Source organism: Podarcis pityusensis (assembly GCF_964106645.2).
Source record: "Podarcis pityusensis genome assembly, chromosome: 12".
In the NCBI taxonomy this organism is placed as follows: domain Eukaryota; kingdom Metazoa; phylum Chordata; class Lepidosauria; order Squamata; family Lacertidae; genus Podarcis; species Podarcis pityusensis.
This window is the reverse complement of record NC_138037.1, coordinates 22566832-22590348: the sequence shown is the minus strand read 5'-3', so window position 1 is coordinate 22590348 and position 23517 is coordinate 22566832. Positions and strand designations below refer to the sequence as shown.

General features: G+C 40.5%; 2 protein-coding genes across 19 annotated transcripts in view; one reads left to right on the top strand and one right to left on the bottom strand.

Moving 5' to 3' along the window:
- Positions 1–23517, bottom strand: part of PIP4K2A (phosphatidylinositol-5-phosphate 4-kinase type 2 alpha) — a 182652-nt gene that overhangs the window by 100875 nt on the left and 58260 nt on the right. The window lies entirely within an intron of this gene.
- Positions 1–23517, top strand: part of ARMC3 (armadillo repeat containing 3) — a 57144-nt gene that overhangs the window by 4153 nt on the left and 29474 nt on the right. For 12 of the 17 annotated variants that reach the window (XM_080974418.1, XM_080974429.1, XM_080974428.1 and 9 more), the window contains 8 exons: positions 1899–1987; positions 4033–4081; positions 11947–12064; positions 14481–14606; positions 15999–16067; positions 16303–16478; positions 18378–18572; positions 20888–21071. In XM_080974418.1, the coding sequence (XP_080830544.1) occupies positions 4034–4081; positions 11947–12064; positions 14481–14606; positions 15999–16067; positions 16303–16478; positions 18378–18572; positions 20888–21071 (916 nt within the window). In that variant the 5' untranslated portion in view covers positions 1899–1987; position 4033. Of the gene's footprint in view, positions 1–1898; positions 1988–4032; positions 4082–4704; positions 4743–6138; positions 6184–11946; positions 12065–14480; positions 14607–15998; positions 16068–16302; positions 16479–18377; positions 18573–20887; positions 21072–23517 lie in introns of those variants that run through there. The other 5 variants (XM_080974419.1, XM_080974420.1, XM_080974416.1 and 2 more) reach the window with 5 other exon arrangements.

Here is a 23517-nt window from a genome sequence, read left to right as displayed (position 1 = left end):
AATGATAGACCATAAGTTATGGCTTAATAATCCACAATGTAAATGAGTACTGTGCTGGTATAGGCAGCCCCTTCACTCCCTCTTTATTCCTCCCTTTGCATGAGCACATGTAAGTGGAAAGTTTTGTGTGGTTTTTGATCGTGGGAATCTGGTTTATTACTCTTAAACACACCAGAATTGGCAAACCAACAACAAATCCCTGTTTAAAATTGGTTTATGATTTTGTCTTGATCAAGAAAAACTGATGAGAATCCCAGATTCAGCACTCATATTCATTTCTGGTTTGTTTACCTGGTTGTACAGAGGGAGGAGCAAACAATATATAAGACTACATACCAATGACTATATATAAGACTACATACCATACTTAATACAATCATACTTCGGGTTGAATATGCTTCAAGTTGAGCGCTTTCGGGTTGCACTCTGTGGCGACCTGGAAGTAATGGTACGTGGGTTGCGTTCGCTTCAGGATGCGAATGGGGCTCCGGAACAGATCCCGTTCGCATCCTGAGGTATCACTGTATTCTCACTCCCTTAATCCAGCAACGGAGGAAGCCGCTTGGGCGCCTGGGGTGGTGCGCCCAGGGGCGAGGCGCACCGCCCATAGAGGTGGGACGTACCACGGAACCTCCGGAGTCTGCCTGTCTCCTCCCACTCAGCCACCCTGCAGCTGGGGGGGGGGAGGCAAAGAGTGGACCGTATGGGCAGCGTGCAGCCTGCGTGCACCGAAGCCACCGCGTCTCTTCCAGGAGATACGCATGGCTCGGGCATGTTGCACGCCCCATGGTGAGTGCTGCCCGGCATTTTGTCACCCTCCTCAGTGGTAGCCCCCAGGGCGGCCCGCCCCTACCGCACCCCCTTCCTCCGTCCCTGCCTTAATCATGTTTACAGAATGGAGAGTGGACTGTGGCATTGTTTTGACTCCTTCTCCTACCCTACAACTCTCTGGTGTGAATTTACCCTACTGGACATAAGCATTGTTAAAGCCTATGTTGTCCACAGACAGCTTTCCAGGTCACATGGCCAACAGGACTAAACTGCTTCTGGCGCAACAGAACACTGTGACGGAAACCAGAGCGCACGGAAACGCCTTTTATCACTGTTTATTTAGGGACGCGGGTGGCGCTGTGGGTAAAACCTCAGTGCCTAGGACTTGCTGATCGTAAGGTCGGCAGTTCGAATCCCCGTGGCGGGGTGAGCTCCCGTCGTTCGGTCCCAGCTCCTGCCCACCTAGCAGTTCGAAAGCACCCCTAAGTGCAAGTAGTTAAATAGGTACCACTTTATAGCGGGAAGGTAAACGGTGTTTCCGTGTGCGGCACTGATGCTGGCTCGCCAGCTGCAGCTTCGTCACGCTGGCCACGTGACCCGGAAGTGTCTTCGGACAGCGCCGGCTCCCGGCCTCTTGATCGAGATGAGCGTGCAACCCTAGAGTCGGTCACGACTGGCCCGGACGGGCAGGGGTACCTTTACCTTTTATATATACCGCTCAAAGAGGATACTGTTATCCTCCTATTCCTCTTCGTTCAGTTAGGAATATATGTGTGTAGTACAGAAGTTAGGTTTGGAATAGATTCTGTTGCTGCACATTAAATATGATTCGCCTTGGTCATGTAAACACAGCTGGTAAAAGGATGAGGCCAAGAAGTAGTCAAATTTGTTGCAGGAAGTTTCTGCTAAAGACAGAAGCCTGCACAATGACTAAATAATCAGCAATACAATCATGATGCTAATCAACTGGGAATTTGCATAACTGAGGGGGAAAGTACTCCTGGTTCATAATTTTTCAACATCTGTGTACATTTGTGTGATTAACAGAAATAATTCCACTTAATTATAACATGCCCATTTTTTAGTTGCCAATAAATGAAAGCATTTCTTGTCCTGTGTTGCTTCAGGTTTCAGAGGATAGAACAAATCCAGTGAACTAGCAAGGAAAAGAAGACAATTGACTTGGATCCTGGTTATAGGTGGTGGGGTAAAAAAGGTAATTAAGTTCCTGAAAACAAATAGTTGCTTCATAGCAATATTTTTTCCTGCAAATCTTAGTGCATTTTTATGTTGTTATTGAACTGGGAGAGGGGATACGGGTGGGGTGGGGGGTGGGGAATGCAGTTTAGATGTACCAAAGCAGGGAAATTATATAATTCAAAACACACTAAATGAAATCCCAAGGTGAAAAATTGATTCTCCAGCCCTACCACTGAGCTTGTGTAGTTATACCTTGTATAGAGCAAAACCTCACATAAGTTCAAGATGATGAGGTTATATCGTCACTTATCAGTTCAAGATGATGAGGTTAGATCTTCAGTTAGCACAGGTGTAAATGAGAACACAGGGTCAACAGCTCTAGAGAATCAATTCCATATTTAAATAAGTGCTTCTTATATAATTGTACAAAGCTCTCCCTGCCCCGCTCCCCTTATAGGCAGAATTTATGCTTTTCAGCTACATATATGTGATACATTTAAGTGGGTTGGCAAACTCGAAGTTGGTGCTATCAGGTTGAGCCAGTGCTTAGGATCACAGAGAAAATCAAATAAAAATGGTAATCAGTTTTCTGTGGGAAGCCTATATATTTTAATTTGCAAAGAAAAGAAAGTGAAGATATTAAATTAATATATCTACTGTATATATAGTAGGCATATATATGGATTAGCTGTGTTGGTTTGGGCAAAACTACTATCCTGGCAAACGTATGCTGCTCAAACAGAAACATTAAAATTAGTGTAGGGATAAGGAGTAGGCACTTGCAAGGGAGAATTGGCAAACTGATGGGTTTAACTCGTCCCATGCTCTCCTGTCAAAGTTCCACTGACAAGCCGTCCTTTTCTCTGCAGTTATACATGGTCTGTGTTTTGGAGTCTGTGTGTATGTGTTCAAATGACCATGTGTGTGTTTATGTATGGCTCTTATACAGGAGAATTAACAGAGGAAAATTAAACACACTCCTTCAGCCTTGTAACACAGGGTTGGGAAACCCATCTCTCCCTTGTAAAATGTTCCATGCACAAGGATTGCAGAAGTGAATCGCGATTACATTTATCAATCTAAACTTTTTTTCAAGAAGCTATCATTGTATACGTTTCTACTTTTGGCGCGCTGCTGAGCTTAGTTGTAGAGAAAAGCTAAAACTATATTCCTATGCAGAACCAATGATTTCAATTGAAGCCTTTTTTATAGCAGTCACTCTGTTTCCTAAGCTCCCATCTGTCTTTATGTCATTGCTGTGCTGACTTGTATATTGTACTGAGAATTGACAGACCTCCTGTTGAGTTTTAGTGGTTACACTTCATAATAGTACACATTGTGAAGTCAGCTCATAAATTGCAACCACAGATTCCAATTATAACTAGAGTTGTATGTCATGTTCATGGGTCTTCGTCTGATTGAATTTTTGTGTACTTTATATTCTAGCTGAGATCTAATATAAATATACATTATAATTGCTGGCATTCTGGCCTCATTTGCTTTGGGCTATGCTATAAATACCCACCCCCTTTTTTATTTTTCCACTAAACACATATGAACAGATTTGATTAGTGTTGGCCAAATGCACCATTAGTATGTGTAAATGATACAGCTCTGTGAATGCAAAAATTGCCAGCAAACTGCCGTAAATGTACATGTGCCTGCCTTAAAATGCATCTGAAAATAAAGCCAAATTTTTTAAACTCCAGTAAGTGCAGAAAATGGTCTTACTTATCACAACCAAAATCTGGTTATTTCTGAAGTTTGAAAGCATCCTTAAGAGCTAGTGAGTGGCATTATAAGAGCTTTTTGAAGCAAGTGAAATTGAGCTGCTACTGCTTTAGTAACTGCTAGAGCCATGGATTACATCAGGATGGCCAAGAGATAAAAGGCTTTTGCTAACAGCTTGCATTCAGCAGATAAAGTAAATCTAAGAATCATTCCTCACTCCAGTAACAATCATTCCATGAAGTCTACTGAATTATGGTTGAAACCCTGTGTAAACTGTGTCCACTCAACATTGCTTGTCTGTTCATCATCTGCTCTTTTGTTTGTTTTTAGAATGGGTAAAAAAATTAAAAAGGAAGTGGAGCCTCCTCCCAAGGATGTGGTAAGTTTATAAAACACTCCTCACTATAAAAATGAAAATGTTTCACAATTATAACATTCAAGTTTTCTCTCCTCCTTCAATCTTTACTCCCACTTACTTCCCCTTCTGCCTCTAAAAATGTCTTGTAAAGATAAAGATAAATAACATTTTTGTTTCGGTTTGACTGTGTGTGTAAACAGAGGGACCAATCACATTTATTTTCTGAAAAATATTATATTACGGTAGGCCCTTTTCTACTTGGAAGAAGAAGAATGGAAGAGAAAGGAATATGCAGTATAATCTCTGGGTTTTGACTGTGGACATTGGGTTGCCACCACCTGTGGAGTAAAGGTGGATCTCAAGTCTGCTTATATGTAAGCTTTGTCCTTGGTCTAGAAAAAATCTTGGCCCCTAAAAGATAGCACCCCTGGGCTTATTCTTGGGAAGTGGGGTTAGGATTAGAGCCTTGGAGTTGTTGTGCATGATGTGGCTTATTTGTTGTTTCAGGCTGTAAGTAGCCCACCTTAAGTCTACATAGTGAAGGTTAGGATATACATTTAAATAAATAAAACATTTACAGCTTGCATGAAGTCACATGTGTATAAAAGGGCTCAACTAATCAATGTCATTACATGAAAAAACAGGTTCCACTGACATCTACTGCTATGCTAAGGATCAAGATGTAAGTAAAATCCCACTATCTTAATTCAAATGGTTGCTTCCGTTTTCAAACATATGACTCCAGCAATTGATCTGTTCCCCGAATGTTCTGAAGCACATCTTTCCACCATCTCATGAAATTTTAGAATAGTCTTCAGTGCTCAAAACTGAGAACATTAAAATATGGTGGGAACAAATTCTTCATCTTCTTCTCTATGGAATACCATGTATAAAATTGTTCCAGAAAGCTGTAGAAGTTTGGAGGTGCTAGCTTAGCCCAATATACCTCTTTTCTGCCACCTGACTGTTTCCTTCACAACTTGTGCAAATCTTTCTGCTCCATTTTTAACCTCAGTAGAAGCAGCAGAAGGAAAGGATCTGGTATGGGAGTAGATTGTTTCACTTCCACCCAAATCAAAAGCATATTGGGTGATCTAGTCTGTTTCCCACCAGTGTATGCTGCTTTCCTGACAAGGAGAGGAGTACATTCACTTACAAAGGACACCTGGCTTTTTCCTTTTGTGGAAACTAGGTTCAGGTATCCTGTTTCTTTTTTAAGTGATTGAACTGTTCTCAGGTTTCATAAAACTGGAAGAATAATTCACGAGTAGTTAAAATACAAGGACTATAAACTGCAGATTATATTTCTAAACTTGTTATGCAAATTAAAAGATGTTTGAAAAGATGGTTTTCAAGAATATTTTAGAAGAATTATCCCAACATTATTTTACCTCTGTTGCAATTGTTGCAATGAAACCATTCATAAAGAGGATTTCTGCTTTCCCCCATAAAGTCAAAAATGTTGAAGCAAAGAATGTTTTTATATTATTATCATTAAAGATTTCTTAGTTTACAAAAATATATTCATTGTCTCTTTTTTCTAGATGTGTTTTCTACAGATCAGTTTCATTTGTTGTGAGACATTAGTATTGCATGCAGTATTAGGTTGGGAAGAAAAGAGGGGCAAGAGGGGGATGGAGGATGGAGGGTGGGGTGGGGTGATAATTCTTCTGTTCTTCTACTTCGTGTATGTGTGGGGTTTTGTGGCAGTGTCCCTTGTATGGGTTCAGTGTCACTTGTATGGGTTCTCTTACTATTCAATTGTTGTATTTCCTTGGTGGTGAGAGAGGTTGCAGTGGCCTAGGGTGTGGTTGCTTGTCCTTGGTTGAGATTTGTTTATATGTGTGAGTGTATGGGGTGTGTGGATTTTTGGATCAGCTTAGCCAGATTGGTTCGCATGCTGTCAGTGGATTCTTGTTGTCGTCTTGTCGGGCTATGTATGTGATAAAGGGGAACCATATCAGGGTGAAGGCGTCTTCTATTTGAACCCGTGTCAGTTTCAGTTTATTGGTTAGTTTTTCTAGTAAGGCTGTTTCCCATACTATTTGATACCATTGGTCCATGTTTACTCCTGACAGGACTTTCCAGTGTCTGGCTATGATGCTTCTGGCTGCTGAGAGTAGGTGGGTTATGAGCTCTTTATAATGTGAGTGGTCATCAGTATCTTGTATTTTTAAAGTTACTCTTTTTGATCTTCCTTGGAAATCGTGGGCATAAATTATTTTGTTGCTATCATATCATGCTGAACCATGCAAGTCTACTCTTCTAGCCTAATAATATTTAGTCCTTACAGGTTTGGTGGTATGTTCTGTAAAATATTCCAACAAACCTGTGTTGACTGTCCAATGTGGAAGTTTATATTTCTCTTAGTCTAGTACAGACATCCTTGCTAAACTTCAGTGATTAACCATAAGTGTTGTGATCTGCATGTAGCCCCATATTTGTGTGTCTGCTTCATGAATTGTCATTATTTCTATTAGCTTGACTACCACAAGCACATATGCACTCGGTGGAGTGGAGAGCCATCTGTCACTTTCGGCCAGCCTAACTTCTGTCATCTATGGTAACTTCTGCATTAAATAACTGCAACACATTATACCCAGAATACAGGGTACCTCAACAATTTTGCCAAAAAAAGCTCAACAACGTCTGGATAGGCAACCCTATTACGTATATGGAAACTTCAGCTGGTGCAGAATTCAGCGGCCAGGTTGCTCATCAGTACAAGATGGTTTGAGTATATAATGACAATCCTGGCCCGACTGCACTGGCTGACAATTAGTTTCCCAGCCCAATTGAAAGTGCTGGTTTTGACTTATAAAGCCTTAAACACGTCAGGACCGCAATACATCAAGGACCACCTGTCGCTATATGAACCACCATGGACTCTTCAATCATCACCTGAGACACTTTTTCATGGGCTGCCTCCACAAGAGGTCCAAAGGGCAGCAACGCAAGAATGGGCCTTTTCTGTGGTGGCTCTCGGCTTGTGAGATGCTCTCCCCAGGGATGCCTGCCTGGAGCTTTTGTTACGTATTTCTAGGCGCCAGGCAAAAACATTCTTCTTCTCCCATAAAAAGATAAAGGCCCCCTGACAGTTAAGTCCAGTCGCAAACAACTTTGGGGTTGCGGCACTCATCTCGCTTTACTGGCTAAGGGAGCTAACGTTTGTCCGCAGTCAGTTTTTCCGGGTCATGTGGCCAGCATGACTAAGGTCCCATACCTTTGGCTAATTAAACCATCTATGGCCTTTTAAACTGTGTGTTGGGGTGTGTGTGTGTGTTTCTAACATTTTAAAATGTTTGTTACTATGTTGTGTATTTTTGTGTTTTTATATTGTAAACCGCCCTGTGATCCTCAGATGAAAGGTGGTATAGAAATTTAATAAATAAATAAATAAAACAAAACAGGAATATCCATGAATAGAGAGTGAGGGAGCTAAAGTTAGCTTTCTTGCATCTGTACTTTGCAAAGAGATGACTTTCCTGCTCTCTCTCTTAAAAACCTATACGGCAGTTGGTATCTCACTTTTGTATGAACCGAAGGCTGGCAGCTAAATTGCATCCTAGTCGGAGTTTGTTTCCCAGATATATGAAGTTTATATAAAGTTCTCAGCCAATTCAGAAGTCTGGCTTGGAACTGATCAGAACTTGAGGAGTACTAGAATGAACAGTATATAGATACACTGGCGGAGGAAGAGGAGTGCAGGGGAAGCGCACTGCCCCCGGCAGAGTGATCCCAGTATGGTGCCATCGCAGCTCCCCCCCCGCCCGCCCGTGCTGGGCGCCATGCCCCTGCAGGTGGCATGCCCTGCCCCCGGGACGCGTGCCAGCCCCACCCCCGCCTGCTCTCTGCCCCCCCAGTGCCGGAGCATGAAGCTCCGCTACTGTATAGATAAGGAGACTCTACTGCTTCCAAAATCTCCCAGGATGGCTTCAACTATTTACATTACACACTTGCTCAAATTCTGTTCCACATGGTAGAACTTATTATTATTTATTGACTATATATACCGCCCTATACCCAGAAGTCTCAGGGTAGTTTACTCATATTTCTGAGTAAACATTAATAGGATGCACTGTGAAAAAGACTTCTCGCCTTTGACCCCAAGGTCTTGAGTTTTGAGTCATTAGTTTCCAACACTATACACTATAGTTTCATACTCTCATTTTGTTTGTTTTAGCCAGACCTTTGTCTTCTGTGAGATTTAAACGAAAATATATTTACAGAAATTTCCATAAAACCTAAATAACTGAACTGATTTTACCTTGCTCTTATTTCAGTACAAACAAAGCTACCCAAGGCTTCTATGACTTTTTAAAAAACAACAACTTTGCTGTCTTGCTCATTGCTCTCATGTTATTATTAAGAAATAAAATTTGTTCGGATTGTGGCTTAGAATGCAATACTCTGTATACAGTACTTACTTGAGAATAAGTCCCATTGAGGGCAGTGGCTTTTGCAGCTGAGCATACATGCATAGTATGTCTGTTAGATGCACTGTTGAACCAAGAACTAGAAAGACTGGCATTTCTAACCATATTAATGTTCTTAAAATTGTTCCCACAATGTAGACTGGACCCGACATGGTGTAGGCTTGGCAAAAAATAGTTGGTCCAGATCCAAGATACTGTTTTAATTGAGCATGATAAAAGTGCCTAATTTTGTTTGAATGTAAAGCATTCCAAAATGTTTGATTTAAACTGAAGAATGAAAGGCTTTTAGAAGGATTTGCCCTTTCTCAAACTATGTTGGTTTCAAGCAATCTATTAAATAGGGTCAGAACAGCTGGATTTCATAGCAGAGCTCTCTCTGTTTGAGAAAGGTCAGAAATGGAAATGAACATTTTGCATCACTTCCAGATGGCTGAATCATGACAGTGCTTTGACCGGTCGGGCATCATGGAGAGCTGGCCTTTGAGATACAAACTTATGTGAAGACAGCACAAGAAGGGCCATTCTATTTTTAAAATATATTTAAAAATATCCACTATAGACTAGAATATCCACTATAGTTAGTAGTGCAGAATATGCAATCTTTGGCCAAATTCTGTCACTATCTTTGAATGCATTTAGCTGTATAGAAAGAGATTGCTTTGCTCAGATTATTTTCTAGAGAGAGTGCTTTGCTGGCTCTCCAGTGAGCAGAACAACAAACTGATGTTGCCAAAAACTTCTTGGAGTCTTGCCTGGCATCAAACAATTAAGTCATTCCTGTTGCCTAAAGAATGCTTTGGATCCACAAGGGAGCTGCAACATTTCACCAGCTTTATTCATAATGTATGGAAAATCTTTTAAATCTCCCATTTGACATTGTGAGAGCAATCCACCAAGCACTTACGCTGTACAAAACTTCTATTAGTTTAAAGGGGCATGTGTGGGAAGATGTGCAAAATTTCTGTTGAAATTAGCATAGCTGGCCGTGTGTGGAAGGCTGTGAAAGAGACTTTGCAGAATTGGTGGTTGTGAATAGCGGCCGCCACCACGGGACCCAGCTCCACCTTAGAGGGCCAGTATGGATCTGCCAATGCATATAGTAAATTCATAACAGGCTCCACTTTGGTTTAGCCATTGGCCATAGGGCACAGGAAGTTTAATAGGAAGAAAAGGGCAGATGTCTGAATTCCTAAGATTTATACAGCCATTCAAGGGCAATCAGAGTCTCATGGATTGTAGAAGAATCAAGAACCCAGAAAGCTATCTGGTAATATTATTTTATACTCTGCTGCTTTCTATAAACCTCTGTAAGGCACAGGGAGCTGCTTTACCCAAGTCAAGACTATTGGTTTTGGTCAATACTATCTGCAGTGACTGGCAGTGGCTCTTCAGCATTAAAGACAGGAGGCTTTCACAGTCCTGCCTGGAGGTGCCAAGGATTGAACCTGTCACCATTTGCATGGAAAGCATATGCTCTATGTACTGAGGGCCCATCCATATTAACACATTAAGTCTTTGAATTATATTTTTTGTGATGTACTTTACCTTTTCACATAGCAAAAGAAAGAAAAAAGGGTGGAGTAGCTCACATGTAGGATCCTCTAAAATTTTAATACTGATTCTATGGACTCATTCCCACATAACATTAAGCCAAAACAAGGCTAAGAGTGAATGAAGAAGCGTACTGATGCCTTGCATGCCCTTTGCTCCTACACTAATTCTGCCACCGCCACCACTGCATGGTTTGGCTTAGTGTTACCTGATTTGTCTTGCTCCAGGCAAACTGTGAATGGTAAGCCAAGAACATGATTTGTTTGGAGCAAGACAACGATGAGTCCAGGTTCACATAATGTTAAACTGTGGATTGTCCAGTTGCAGGACTGGAGGAGGAGCAAATCAGCTGAGGTTTTTGCTTTGTGTACCAACATCCTTGCTTGTTCATACTGAGCCATAGCTTGGTTTAGTGTTACCTATGAACCTGGGCAATGTTTGCTTACATGCCACTGTTGCAGCTACAAATGTACTAAAGATAAAATGTATTTGCTAGAGTCCATACAGATGTGGATTTCATTTAATGTTATTCAGCTCATTTCATTCACAGAATTGTAGAGCTGGAAGGGACCACGAGGGTCATCTAGTCCAACCCCTTGCAATGCAGGGATCTTTTGTCCATTGTGGGGCTTGAACCCATGACCCCGAGACAAAGAGTCTCCATGGCATTGATGCATCCTGATGCAAAAGATTATGCAACTGTTCAATTGCATTCTGTGAGGGAAATGAATTAGCTACTTTCCCCACTTATACCTTATTTCCATTTTGTTTGTATCATAAAAAAGGAAAAATAATAGATTCTGTCCTGCATATATATTGGTGCCATTACATTATTTTCTATACTGGTGTTGAAGCTAATGTTACTTAGCTTCAGATAGCAGTTCTTCAGAAGACTTTCAATAATCTAAGCTGTCACTCTTGATATCCTTACTTCCATTTAACAACATTCTTTCTGAGCTGACATAACCAGCATTGTGTACAAATTCCAGATGCATTTGAATTGTATGGTTTTATACTCCCTTTCTTTCTTGCCCCTTTTGTATCCCTAGTAACCTGTTTGCTTTTCGACTGCACCTGCACATTGAACAGAGTTCTTCATTAAGCAGTTTACAATGATCTCCATTCATACTTTTCCAAACCCTTTTGTGTAGGACCTTGAGAGCTGGTTGAGCAAGAACGCAGGAGTGACAAAAGTGTAATTCATGTTGAAAATTATCTGTGGACGCTATATTGAGTTCACACTGTTTGGTCATATCTGTAGGTTCTTCACTACCCTGTTTATATGTGATTATAGCCTATCAGCAAAAAATGTTATCTCACCTAAGAACTCCTTAAGTCTGTCCAGAGCCGACAGTATCCCATTCGGCACCACATTGTCAGCTTTTTCCTTTTCAAGATCACTAAATTTTATACGTTATATAGCCAGTTTCCAGCATCCTGTCCTTTTCACTCACTAGGAAACATGACGCCCTCTAGGCCTTTCTGTCTAGTCCTCAGGACTCTTCTGAGACCACACCACCTTCACAGGTCACATCCCTTGCCAGCCCTCCTCAGCACTCTTCCTTGAGTCCTTTTGCCAGGCTGAAATGTGTCATTGGAACTGTTAGATTATCTTTTGTTTGCCTGGATGGAGGACAGAGTGATGTGTGTGAGTGTGTAGAATGGTCTATGGTTTGTATGGCTAGAATGTAGACTATTGTACAAAGGTAAGAGTTGCATCCATTGTCCTGCCCATTTTTACCTCTAGTAACCCTATCCTGACTTTCTATTCTAATTTGAAATATCAGATTATATCCAGTGTTTAATTTCTGTATCATCCATGATAAATTTCCAGAATGGACATTAAAGATCTGTATTCACATTCACATTTGCTGATAATCTTATAATGTTGCTTTCTAGTTTGATCCTTTATCAGTTGAAAGCAAGAAAGCCGCAACTGTGGTGCTGATGCTCAGTTCTCCCGAAGAGGAAGTTTTGTCTAAAGCATGTGAAGCTATCTATAAATTTGCATCAAAAGGTTAATGTTTCAGTTATCAAATCTTACCATATGTCTTGTCTTTCTTCTCATTAATAAATCTGTTTGGTACCAAAAGATTTCCATTAATAATTATTGCAGCTGCTACATAATATTTCTTAAGTCACAAGTATATGCAAGATATTATCCAGAGTGCAGTGATATGGTTCCTCTCTTGATTAGCTGGGTCATGGCTAGCAATGAGATAGAAATTTGCTTCAGTTTGGATTGCAAAACCAATATGTGAACCAAAGTAGAGCTACCCTTCAAAATTCACACTACATTTTGAAATGCAGTTCTTTACCCACATGTGTACAAAAATGTGTATATTAGGAGAAAGTGTGGATGAAAATGCATATTTAAGTGAAAACATATGGGGAAATTGCTTGCAAAATTTATAGATAAAAAATGCATACAAAACGTATGTATTAGAATACATTTGCACTAAAAAAGCAGGTGAATTTTCATGAACCCCTTTTTTAAATTGCAAACTGATGTAGAAATGTGGAGAACTGAAATTGTGATTGGAAAAACAAGAAACTGAGTGAAACAAAACTGAGAGATTTTGTCCATCTCTAGTCATGACACATGAGCAGCCTCTGCAGGGTGAAGACGAGGGAATTTCTTAGCCAGATCAGACTTACAGCTGATCCAGGCATCTGCTTCTGACACACGTTTTATGGGATTGTACCACTGAAGAAGGGATGTGAGGGATCATTTCTTTAAAATTGGCTGAGACAAAACCTTGCAAGTGAGATGCTTTCTACCTCCTGTGTTAGCTCTTCAGCTGCAGCAAGATTTTAAACACACTTTTTCTTGTTATTCACCGCATATATTCTGAGTTGTTTTAGTCTCAAGAGAGAACAGTAGAAGCCCGTTTGAATCAGGTGTAACATCAAAGGCATTGTTCCTGTTTTTGAGGTGCTAGAATATCTTCCCATTAGTTTCTGTGTGGGGTGAAGAAAGCAACTTCACTTTCAAAAGCAGCCATAAGCATAGTCAGCACTCGACAACATATATTTACCTTTTGTTGTTGTTGAATCACACATGTACATGGGTGTGTAAAAATCTACCCATGTCCCTTTGATTTAAGATAGAAAAACTGAAGTGGGAAGATAAAGCTTTATAATGATATAGTGAAGATCTTGTGCTCTAGGACTCCAGTACTATTATTAGAAGCACTGGAATATTTTGATCTTTGTGAATTCTGACTTGAATTCACGTTAACGTGAACTGACTTATCTGTACCTCCCATGCTAATGAGAGAGTCAGCACTTGGGTTATCTGCCTGCTTTTGGACTTCCTAAATGTTCTAACACAGCTCAAAAAAATTTACGGGCACGCCTCTGCAGCTGCCACCCTGACCAGAAGCGCTCCCCATCCCACCCGCCCACCTCATCTGAGCAGCACACCGAGCAGGAGCTGGGAGAGGATGGACTCTTGCATATCTCAGCTACACAGTGTCCCTTGCTGGTGGGGAAGGTGGGCGGACAGCAAGACTTGTGTCATGGTGGTGGTAGTGCCCGAGCCCAAAGAGGCGCACACGAATGTCCCATTGAGGCTCCACAGTTCAGTCTGGAGCAGTAGCGCCACATGGAGGCACAACACTTGCCTTAAGGGGCGCAATACTTTCCTGCCCTCGGCGCTTATAACCCATGCTACTCCACTGAATCAAGATAGAGCAGATTTATGAGTAAGCACAGGCAAAAAGTGCATGGACTGGAAATAGATTGATTCATCCATCCCTGTTAATGGAATATTACGCTATTCCTTTAATTTCTGGTGTTCAGACTGTAGATGCCATGGTTTATGTAACCAAAATGGCACCATTCACTCACAAAAGGGGGACGGGGGGGGTATGAGAAGACTTAGGGGGATCCCAAATTTGCTGAAGTATGAAATACATTTTAAAGAAAAACCCCGTGGAAGGGAGATCCCAAAACAGCCACATCAGAACTGTGGATTCTGATGGGCTACAGAATGCTGCTGACCATTCAGATGGATTGGGTGGGGCTCATGTGGTAAAAACTGGGAGGGAGGGGGAATAGAACAGGGTGGCTGGAATTGTGATCAGCAGCACTCTGTGTTGAAACATTACTGCTGCTGGTCCCACTTGTTAATATTATTATTCATCTTGTATTGACAGTAAAGACCACTGACAATAGGGACCATTTCATGGGTATAAACTATCAGAGGCTACTGGTCATAACAGATATGCTCTGCCTCCACAATTGGAGGCAGTATGCACCTGAGTACCATTTGCTGGAAACCACAGCAGGAGAGAGTGCTCATGTGCTCAAGTCCTGCTTATGGGCTTTCCATAGGCATCTGGTTGGCTACTGTGAGATCAGGATGCTGAACTAGGTGGGTCAGTGGCCAGACCCAGCAGGCTCCTCTTATGTTCTTATTTGCTTTCTAGGTGAAGAAAATAAGCTGACTCTTCTTGACCTTGGAGCCTTGGAACCTTTATTTAAATTAGTTACACATGAAGACCCTATTGTCCGCAGAAATGCCACCATGGTAGTTGGGGTGATGGCTTCTCACAGTAAGAGTATTCTCTTTATAATCATGCACAATTATATTTGCTAGCAATATTAAATAAGTTAAGTGCAACTGATGAAATCATAATAGTCTAGTAGAATGACAGTAGAATAATTCATCTGAAATCTTGGGGCTCCTATATCATCACACTGGTGGAGTAATCCCAACAACTATACTGGAGGCAGCATCACTATCCACTAAATCCGTGCAAGGAAGAAGGGCCTATACAGAGAACAATAATCTAGTACTTGAGATTCAGCATAGATGAAGCCTGAACAGCTTGTTACTCAGCCATCCAACTGCAACCACTGCCAAATATGGCAGCCCACCAGGGGCTCAATAAATATTTTTTGTTTCCTGCCTGAGACTGCAAATGCAGGCGTGGTTGTCAAGCACCTGGTATGTTGCAATATGCAAATGATGGGCTATGTTTGACTTCTGCATTTGACTTGACATGTCACCAGTTGTGCAGACCTGACCTCAAATAATGACACACACTGTTTTATCAAAAGAGGTGTGCTTCAAAGCTTTTGTAATCCTGAATCAGACACTATGGGGCTTGAAACAAAAACCCTACAGACCAGAGGTTCTGATCAGGGGAGGGTACTACAAGCCATTTCAGCTACAGCATGTCCACAACAACCCATAATTATTCTGGCCTAGGAAGTCAGGTGGCACCATAGGAGCCAACTGCTAGGGGCCGTGGTCCCTTTGCCCCCCTTAAATGCTTGAGGCGTCTGCCCCCCCCCCAAGTTGATGGGCACTGCCATTCAAATGGTCTGCTCACATGTCTTGGTTTCTTAGAATTCCTGAACAACACTGGGTATGAGGCTGCTGGTTTCAAATATGCCCAAGTCTGCTTGTGTCTTTGAAACATTTTGAAATCATCACCGAAACTAGAACATTGCATTTCAATATAACTTTGATAAATGTACCCAAATCTACTGGGGAGGACGGAGGACTATGACTGTTCTTAAATATGAAAATAAATTGATCAGCACATTCAAAAACTGTTTTAAAGAGGTTTAGAATGAAAGTTTTTGCAAAATTGTTGCCAAAAGTAGTGAGTGGGAGTGTTTGTCATTTTCTTTCATTCTTTAATTGACTGTTATTGTGTATCTGATGTTGTTTGGCACAAAAGGATATAAAGATCTCTTTTGGAAGTGGCTTGCTTTTTGGTTTTCTAATTTCCCCTAATATATTTCCCTGTCAACTCCCAGCAAAGTACACTCCACCTTTGATGTTACTCATACAGCAGCCATATATTTTCTACTACCTAGTAGAACTTAATACAACTGTAATATTAAGATTGCATCGCCAGTTCTAGTTGCACACTGTATTCCTTCAATATACTGACTAAATATATTGCTTCATATCTACATTTGCTTCATTGTAGATGATGTGAAAAAATCATTAAGACAGCTAGATGTTACAAGTGCATTTATAGCTCGCCTGGCACCGGAAGGTAATTTGTAGTGCTCCTTTGTGCAAATTTTTGTTTGCTTCTGTCATTTAATATTTTTTGGAAGGACTGTGGTTTGGATTTTTCTTTTAAAAGTGTATAGCAAAATGAGATGAGACAGGATTAAGAGCTTCTGTTTACATATAGTTTCTAATGACATTTTGCTAACCATCAACAAATGAGAGTATTTACTATGCTAGTTAATGGCTAATTGCACTATTTCATTTTTATGCCATAGAAGATGTAGTCACCCATGAGTTTGCCAGCCTTTGTCTGGTACACATGGCAGCAGAATACAACAGTAAAGTGCAAATATTTGAGCAAGGTGGACTGGAGCCGCTTATCAGCCTGCTAGGAAGTCCTGATCCTGATGTTAAGAAGAATTGTGTTGAATGCATCTATAACATGGTACAGGTGATTATTTTTCACTGTTTTAAGTATAAAGGAATATATTGTTTAATTATAAAGTGATGCTCATCTTCAGTTTGTACATCAAAGTTAATTACTGGTTGGCGTATGGTTATCTTTAAATTTACACCAGTTTTTCCCAATAGCCCGTTCCAATACATCTTCCTCATATCCCATAAACTAGGAATTCACTGTCTACCTACTGTTGAACTTGGGGAACTCCCCTCTAAAGTGCCCCCATTAGATGGTCAACACCGTCATCTCTATCAATGCTGATTACATGTTAGGTAGAAGAGGTATAAAGGAGTCTGACATCCACTTCTCCATCCCTGCCTAAGGGATGATTAATACTGTCATTATTAATGGAGATCCAGGTTCTGTTTGCAGGAGTTTTACACTCCTAAATACCCTTTTGTAATTGACATGGGGGTGAGGAGGGGTAGGAGATGAGATCCATGAACAATACTCTGTGGATCTCTCTTGCTCTGGGTTGATTTACTTGATGGCAAATCCTATTGATTTCAGTGGAATGTGCTTCCAATTAAATGTGTTTAGGATGAATTGGAACAAACTGCATTTGCATGCATATAAAGGAAATCATTTTTAAAGACTAGAATGCATAAAATCCATTGTCTCTTCATTGTGTGGAAAAAATGGTTTGACCCTTCCAGAGAGGGTTGTGAAAATGTCTGTCTTTGGGGGAGAGGGAGGGAATCAGAAATGGGTTCTGGCTTATTCTTGCATAACACACCATGATTTTGCACATCTTCTTAACTCTTGGTAAATGCTTTTGACAGCTTCTTTTCATAAGGAAAGGAAGGTTATTGTAATTGGTTACTTTCACAATCAAGTGTTAATGTCACCATATGCTGGTTAGCAAAAGAATGGTGCATTTGTGTATGGGAGTTCTTTTCAGAGTCTAATTGCTTGATCCACAATCCAGTGAAGCTGAAACACGAGGATTTAAGTGGATTTAGTTCCATTGACTTCAGTGGTACCAAATTGGCTTAAGTTCAAGCACTCAAATTTAACTGTGTTGTGGATCGGGCTATAAGTGAATCAACTCGGTAATGAATTCAATTCACAGCTCAATCTTTTCTAGGGCATCAGAGCATGTCTTTATTCTGAATCACATTTTGCTGTTTCCCTTCTTTTGCTATCTAGCTGTCTTTGTTGTAAGATATATCTGGACAACTGCACCTGGTGCTTGCTTAGATTGATAATAGAAATTGCACAGAAACATGCATAAGCTGCTATTTTTAAAAAAACCTTAAAACTCTTTTTTTTATATACCATTTTTATACTGCCTAGGACGTGGTCATTCTTTTGGAAGGTTTTATTACTAGAAAAGGTTGGAATATTTTGCAAGGAAGTTTTTAATATTCAGTTATTTAAGAAGTAATAAAATAGCAGTGAATGTGCAGAGACCTTCACATGCAGATAAAATTATCAAATTGAATTTGAGTGATCCTTTTTGTAAAAGTCATATGCACTAAAAAAATTTAAGGTCAGTTTCTTCTTGAAAAGTATTTTATAATGTGGTGTGAAAGCAATATGCTTCAAATTATATACAAACTAGTGCTATTTTTCAAGAAAAAGGGGTGCCAGAACTCTCCATTCTCATTCATTTAGAATGGCAATGGCACCTACCTGAGATGTGCCAGAACCTGCATGAGAGGTGCTGGAACTGAGTTCCAGGGAGTTCCGGCTGAAAAGAAGCCCTGCAAACTAGGATTGCTATTGTTCTGTGTAATGTGTAATTTGTGATATTCGGAGCCTAACAATTGTCAGCTTCAAAATAACAAATAATTTAATTGCATTTGTGATAATCGTCTTGCAAAACCACAACATTATACATTATTGTGTTTTTCCATCTAACCATTTCTGTTTGGTACTTAACTACAGGATTTTCAGAGTCGTGCTGCAGTTCGTGAACTAAATGTGATTCCTCCTTTGTTGGATCTTTTGAAGTCTGACTATCCAATTATTCAGTTGTTAGCTCTCAAAACCTTAGGTACTATTTCCATTGATAGAGAAACCAGAGTTATGCTAAGAGAACATCAAGGACTAGACCATCTTTTCAAGATACTTGAAACTAAGGTACCTTTTATTTAAATATAGAGCTGTCATTTGCTTGAAGAAATCTTAATCAGTTAGTCATATTAATTGTAGGCCATTAATTGTTACTCAATTTGAATAAACTCACAGTTGTATTAGAGGGGGAAAAGCATTATTTGACTTAGATAATGCATACATGTGCCATTGTACATATCATCTTATAAAATTATTAATTTAAATATCTTGCTAGTTAAACTTTTAGTAGAACTAATTGTTTTTAATTGATGGATCTAGTAATTGATTATTCAGTTAAGTATTTAAACATTACTAGAAACATATGGTCAACTCTAAACTGAATTTAACAATTAGTACGATAAATAAAACACAACTTCTTTCACACAAAACATGTACTGAAAATCCTTACTTCATTCTTAATAATTGCATGGAACTGTAAACTTTTTTTAAAATGGCCTCAATCCAAAGAGAGTGGACAGTGCTGGTTACTAGTGAATGTGTGGTTGTGAACAGTCCAAAACAGATGACTAGCTTTGGGCATTGTCATCAAAGGCAGAGTTAATCATTTATTTGGCTGACTATAAAGCCAAAACCACCAACTATCCAGCACAGTGCATGCAATCCGAAGTGGCAGATGCATCCCCAAGGGGCAGGGATCAGGACAAATAACTTACATGTGTTGAATACTTATTGCACTAGTATTTTATTTGATGTTACTAAAGATTTGGTGTCTAGAATAATGTTTAGTTTTAAAGTATACCAATGCTAACCAGGGATTGGGTTTGTAAGAACATTCCGTTTCTGTGATAAGATATACATCATTTATTTGTCTCAATGAGAAATCACAAGGCTTAATTAGTTGTGTATCAATTGGAAATTTTAAAATGTCAGTATTTCTGCAGAGAAGTATTCAGATTCTATTGGTGTCAACTGAATAATTTTGCTTGTCTTTTTACCGTATTTTTCGCACCATAGGACGCACCGGACAATAGGACGCACTTTGTTTTAGAGGGGGGAGAACAAGAAAAAAAAATTCTCCCCCTCTCTGCCCAGCGCCCCTTCAGCGAAGTGGCAGGAGGCGCTGCGCAGAGAGGGGGAGAACTTTCCCCCTCTTGTTTTCCCGCTCTAAAACAAGGTGCCGTTTAAGGTGCGTTCAGGCGGCTACCTTGGAAGCCTGGAGAGCGAGACCCCTCGCTCTCCAGGCTTCAGGTTCCTTTCGACCTGCTCTTTGGGGCTGGCTGGGGGAAGCCCACCGCCAGCCCCAAAGAGCAGTTCAGGGAGCAGCGGAAAGGCGCAGCGGAGAGGCTCCTGCCATAGCCGTGCGTCACCTCTCCAGCCAGGAGAGCGTGCGGGGGGCTAAAGCAGCCCCCCGCGACCCTCTCCCGGCTGGAGAGGTGACGGGCGGCTATTGAGGCTCTTGCCATAGCCGCCCGTCACCTCTCCAGCCGGGAGAGCGCGCGCGGCTCTAAAGCAGCCCCCCGCGACCCTCTCCCGGCTGGAGAGGTGACGGGCGGCTATGGCAGGAGCTTCTATAGCCGCCCGTCACCTCTCCAGCAGCCCCGCGCGCGCTCTCCCGGCTGGAAAGGTGACGGGCGGCTATGGCAAGAGCCTCAATAGCCGCCCGTCACCTCTCCAGCTGGGAGAGGGTCGCGGGGTGCCCGCGCGCGCTCTCCCAGCTGGAGAGGTGACGGGCGGCTATTGAGGCTCTTGCCATAGCCGCCCGTCACCTCTCCAGCCGGGAGAGCGCGCGCGGGGCTAAAGCAAGAGCCTCAATAGCCGCCCGTCACCTCTCCAGCCGGGAGAGGGTTGCGGGGCTATGGCGTCTTCGCTCCATAGGACGCACACACATTTTCCCTTCATTTTTGAAGGGAAAAAAGTGCGTCCTATAGAGCGAAAAATACGGTAATTGTCCTAAAGAGGATGGTAGCAGCTTTTTCAATCCCTTTCCACCATGTGCTGCAGGCCCGATGCACGAGGAACGCCTTCACTCCCACTCAGGTTGTGTGCCCCTTTCCTGCAAATTCTTTGGCACATATGAATAGGCCTCAGACAAAAAGCTTGTGTTAGGGCTTACATTTAATAGATTGCAACAAGGCATTTTGTACAGTTGGGCGGTGTATTTATATAGAATTATGGAAACTATGAACAAATTTTTAAAGAAAGTTCCAATGACTGACACATTTTGTGCTAAAATATAAATGTGATCAGGCATTACATTAAACACATGGCATTTTGCAAGCTATTTCTTTATTCATTTAATGAAATTTATATACCACTTGATTGTAAAAAAAAACACCCTCAAAGTGATTTACATTTAATGTTTGTATTTGTTTAACTTTTAGGAATTTAATGATTTACATGTAGAAGCTCTTGGAGTGGTGGCAAATTGTCTTGAGGATGTGGATACTATGCAATTGATTCAGGAGACAGGGGGCCTCAGAAAACTACTTGCCTTCACTGAAGTTTCCACTCTCACCGATTTTCAGAAGAATGCGGCAAAGGCTATTGCTAAAGCAGCTTACGACCGTATGTCATTTCGAAAATATATATTTCTTATGGAAAGTCTTAGAGCATATTTGTGGCATATATTTTTATGGTTGTAGGTAATATTGGACCATGTTGATGGGGGATGTCCTGCCTTGTAGAAAGATTCCTTCTAGTTCTTACTAACTCTGTGATTATTTGACACAGATATTGCCAATTAGTTCAGCTACTTGGCATAAAGTCTTATTTAGGACTGGTGGGTGGGCACATTCCATCTCCTTTGTGTCATTGACCCACTATGATTATTTCTTAAGAGCAATTATATATTTCACAGAAATATGAAATGCCGCACTGCTGTCACATTTTACCCCTCCATTCACTATCAAATGCGTCGTGTGTAAGAAAAATACCTCACAAAAAGATTTGTTGTCTCAGTCCTGTTTTTATTTATTTAATTAAACAACTGTAATCTCAAGGGTCATCCCCCCCCCCCCAACTTGGCAAATACTTTTCATTCCCAGGATTAATTCCATCTCATATTCTTAGAATTTCCCCTCTTGGGCTGCTAGGGAGCAGACGTTTTTCTTGCATAGCAGCCTTCAAAATGACATATAGATTAATGTCCCCAGTGGATTAGCCACTTCATCTTACTTTTTATAATTATTCATTCTGTAATTATTTATCTATATAAACAGTTCGCTGCTTTTGAATTCATTATGGAATTTTGAAGCAAGCAGGCTGAATGCTCATAGCTTGCACTCAGCATGACAGTGCTGTTTATGTCTCGGAGTAGCATCTGTATAGTGATTTGCAAAGCTGAAATCGAAGGACTCCAGTGCCAAACGACAAAATGTAGTAATATAAATAATAATGTACTTCTTATCGTTCTGAATCCCTCAAGGGGTTCTGGTGACGTGAAATGTGGCAGATTTAGATGCTTCTTGTTTCTACCATATCTGGGTGATTAGTTACTTCTACAATTTCTGGCAATATTACTTTAATTTATGTATGTTTGTCTCACACATTTTCTAATGCAGAAAAGTGCCTTATTTCTTGCTAGATAATTGCTTTCTAATATTTTATGTATTTTTCCATAGTCTCCCAGTTTGGCAGGTTAAAGCCTACTCAGATGCTTAGAAAGTTGAAGTAATTTAACTTTTAGATGTTTTAAAGTATAGCTGTAAATTTTTCTTGTTTTATCTTTTTGTAAACCACTTTGAGGGTTTTAAAAAAAATAATCAAGAGATATATACATTTTATGAAAATAACAGGGACCAAGCAACGGGAGCTCACTCCATCGCGGGGATTCAAACCGCCGATCTTCTGATCGGCAAGCCCTAGGCTCAGTGGTTTAATTCACAGCGCCACCCGCGCTTACTCACTCTTAAACAGGTTGCAGCCTGTTTGTTCTTTATCACATAAGCTGCTTGATAGCTGATTGGTAGAAAATCAGGATATAAATAATATGAATAATAATTATTCAAATTATGATAATACATAATATGATAATAGATAAATCAGTAAGCCCCCCCCCCAATTTATTAGACTCTACTTTCAATATATAATTATATCCCTGCTCTCAAATTCATTTGGAAAAGAAAATATATTTCCTGCCTCTCTTCCTTAGTCTTCTTTTGCTTTGCTGTAACCCCACAGACATTGTTAAAAAATAAGAGGAGCTGCACAATAGGCTGTAATAGATTTCTGTCAAGAACAATGACCTGTTACACTGTATCTCTGGATATAACTCTATGTAACTTCTTGCAGCCTTTCTTTATGAATGAAATAAATGTAGTCTGAAGTATAAAATTTTTGTTTTGCCTAGTCTGCAGCAAACTAGCATGGGTGCAACTGAGTTGTGGCAGCCAGAACTGTACCCAGTATGTCACATGCTTTTGCACAGTAGATTTGCATAAAAGAATTATGACATTGGGAGTTTTGTTCTGGTTAGCTTTTGTCCTGATCCTTTGCATAACATTTGCCCTTTTCACAGTTGCTGTACACTGAGTTAATATACATATCTGTATATACATTATGATTGTATTATATATGTATGTACAAAAAATATACATAGTTCCCCTAAAACAGAGCATTTTAAAGGTTATTTTCACCAGTGAAATTGTTTTTATGGAAACATTACACCAATAGAATTTTTGAATATATTCATTGGCTGGAGAACTGCAACACAAAACTCAGAGAAGTGCAACTGCAGAAGGATTGGTATGTTTCAGTTTTTGTATTGTTTTGGAAAGTGCAAAGTAGGTTGTTTCGCCTTTAGATGTGAACTGAATCAAATTTCTCCCATATCCCTAGCAGAGGGCAAGTATTACACAGTTAATGAGCAGCAACAGATAAAGTGTAGCTTTCAGCAGTATGTAAAGGAGGCAATGGGAGCCCTGAGACATTGGTCTTTGGTATGAAAACTGGGGTATTAGAGAAGATGCCTACAGTGGTACCTCAGGCTAAGTACTTAATTTGTTCCGGAGGT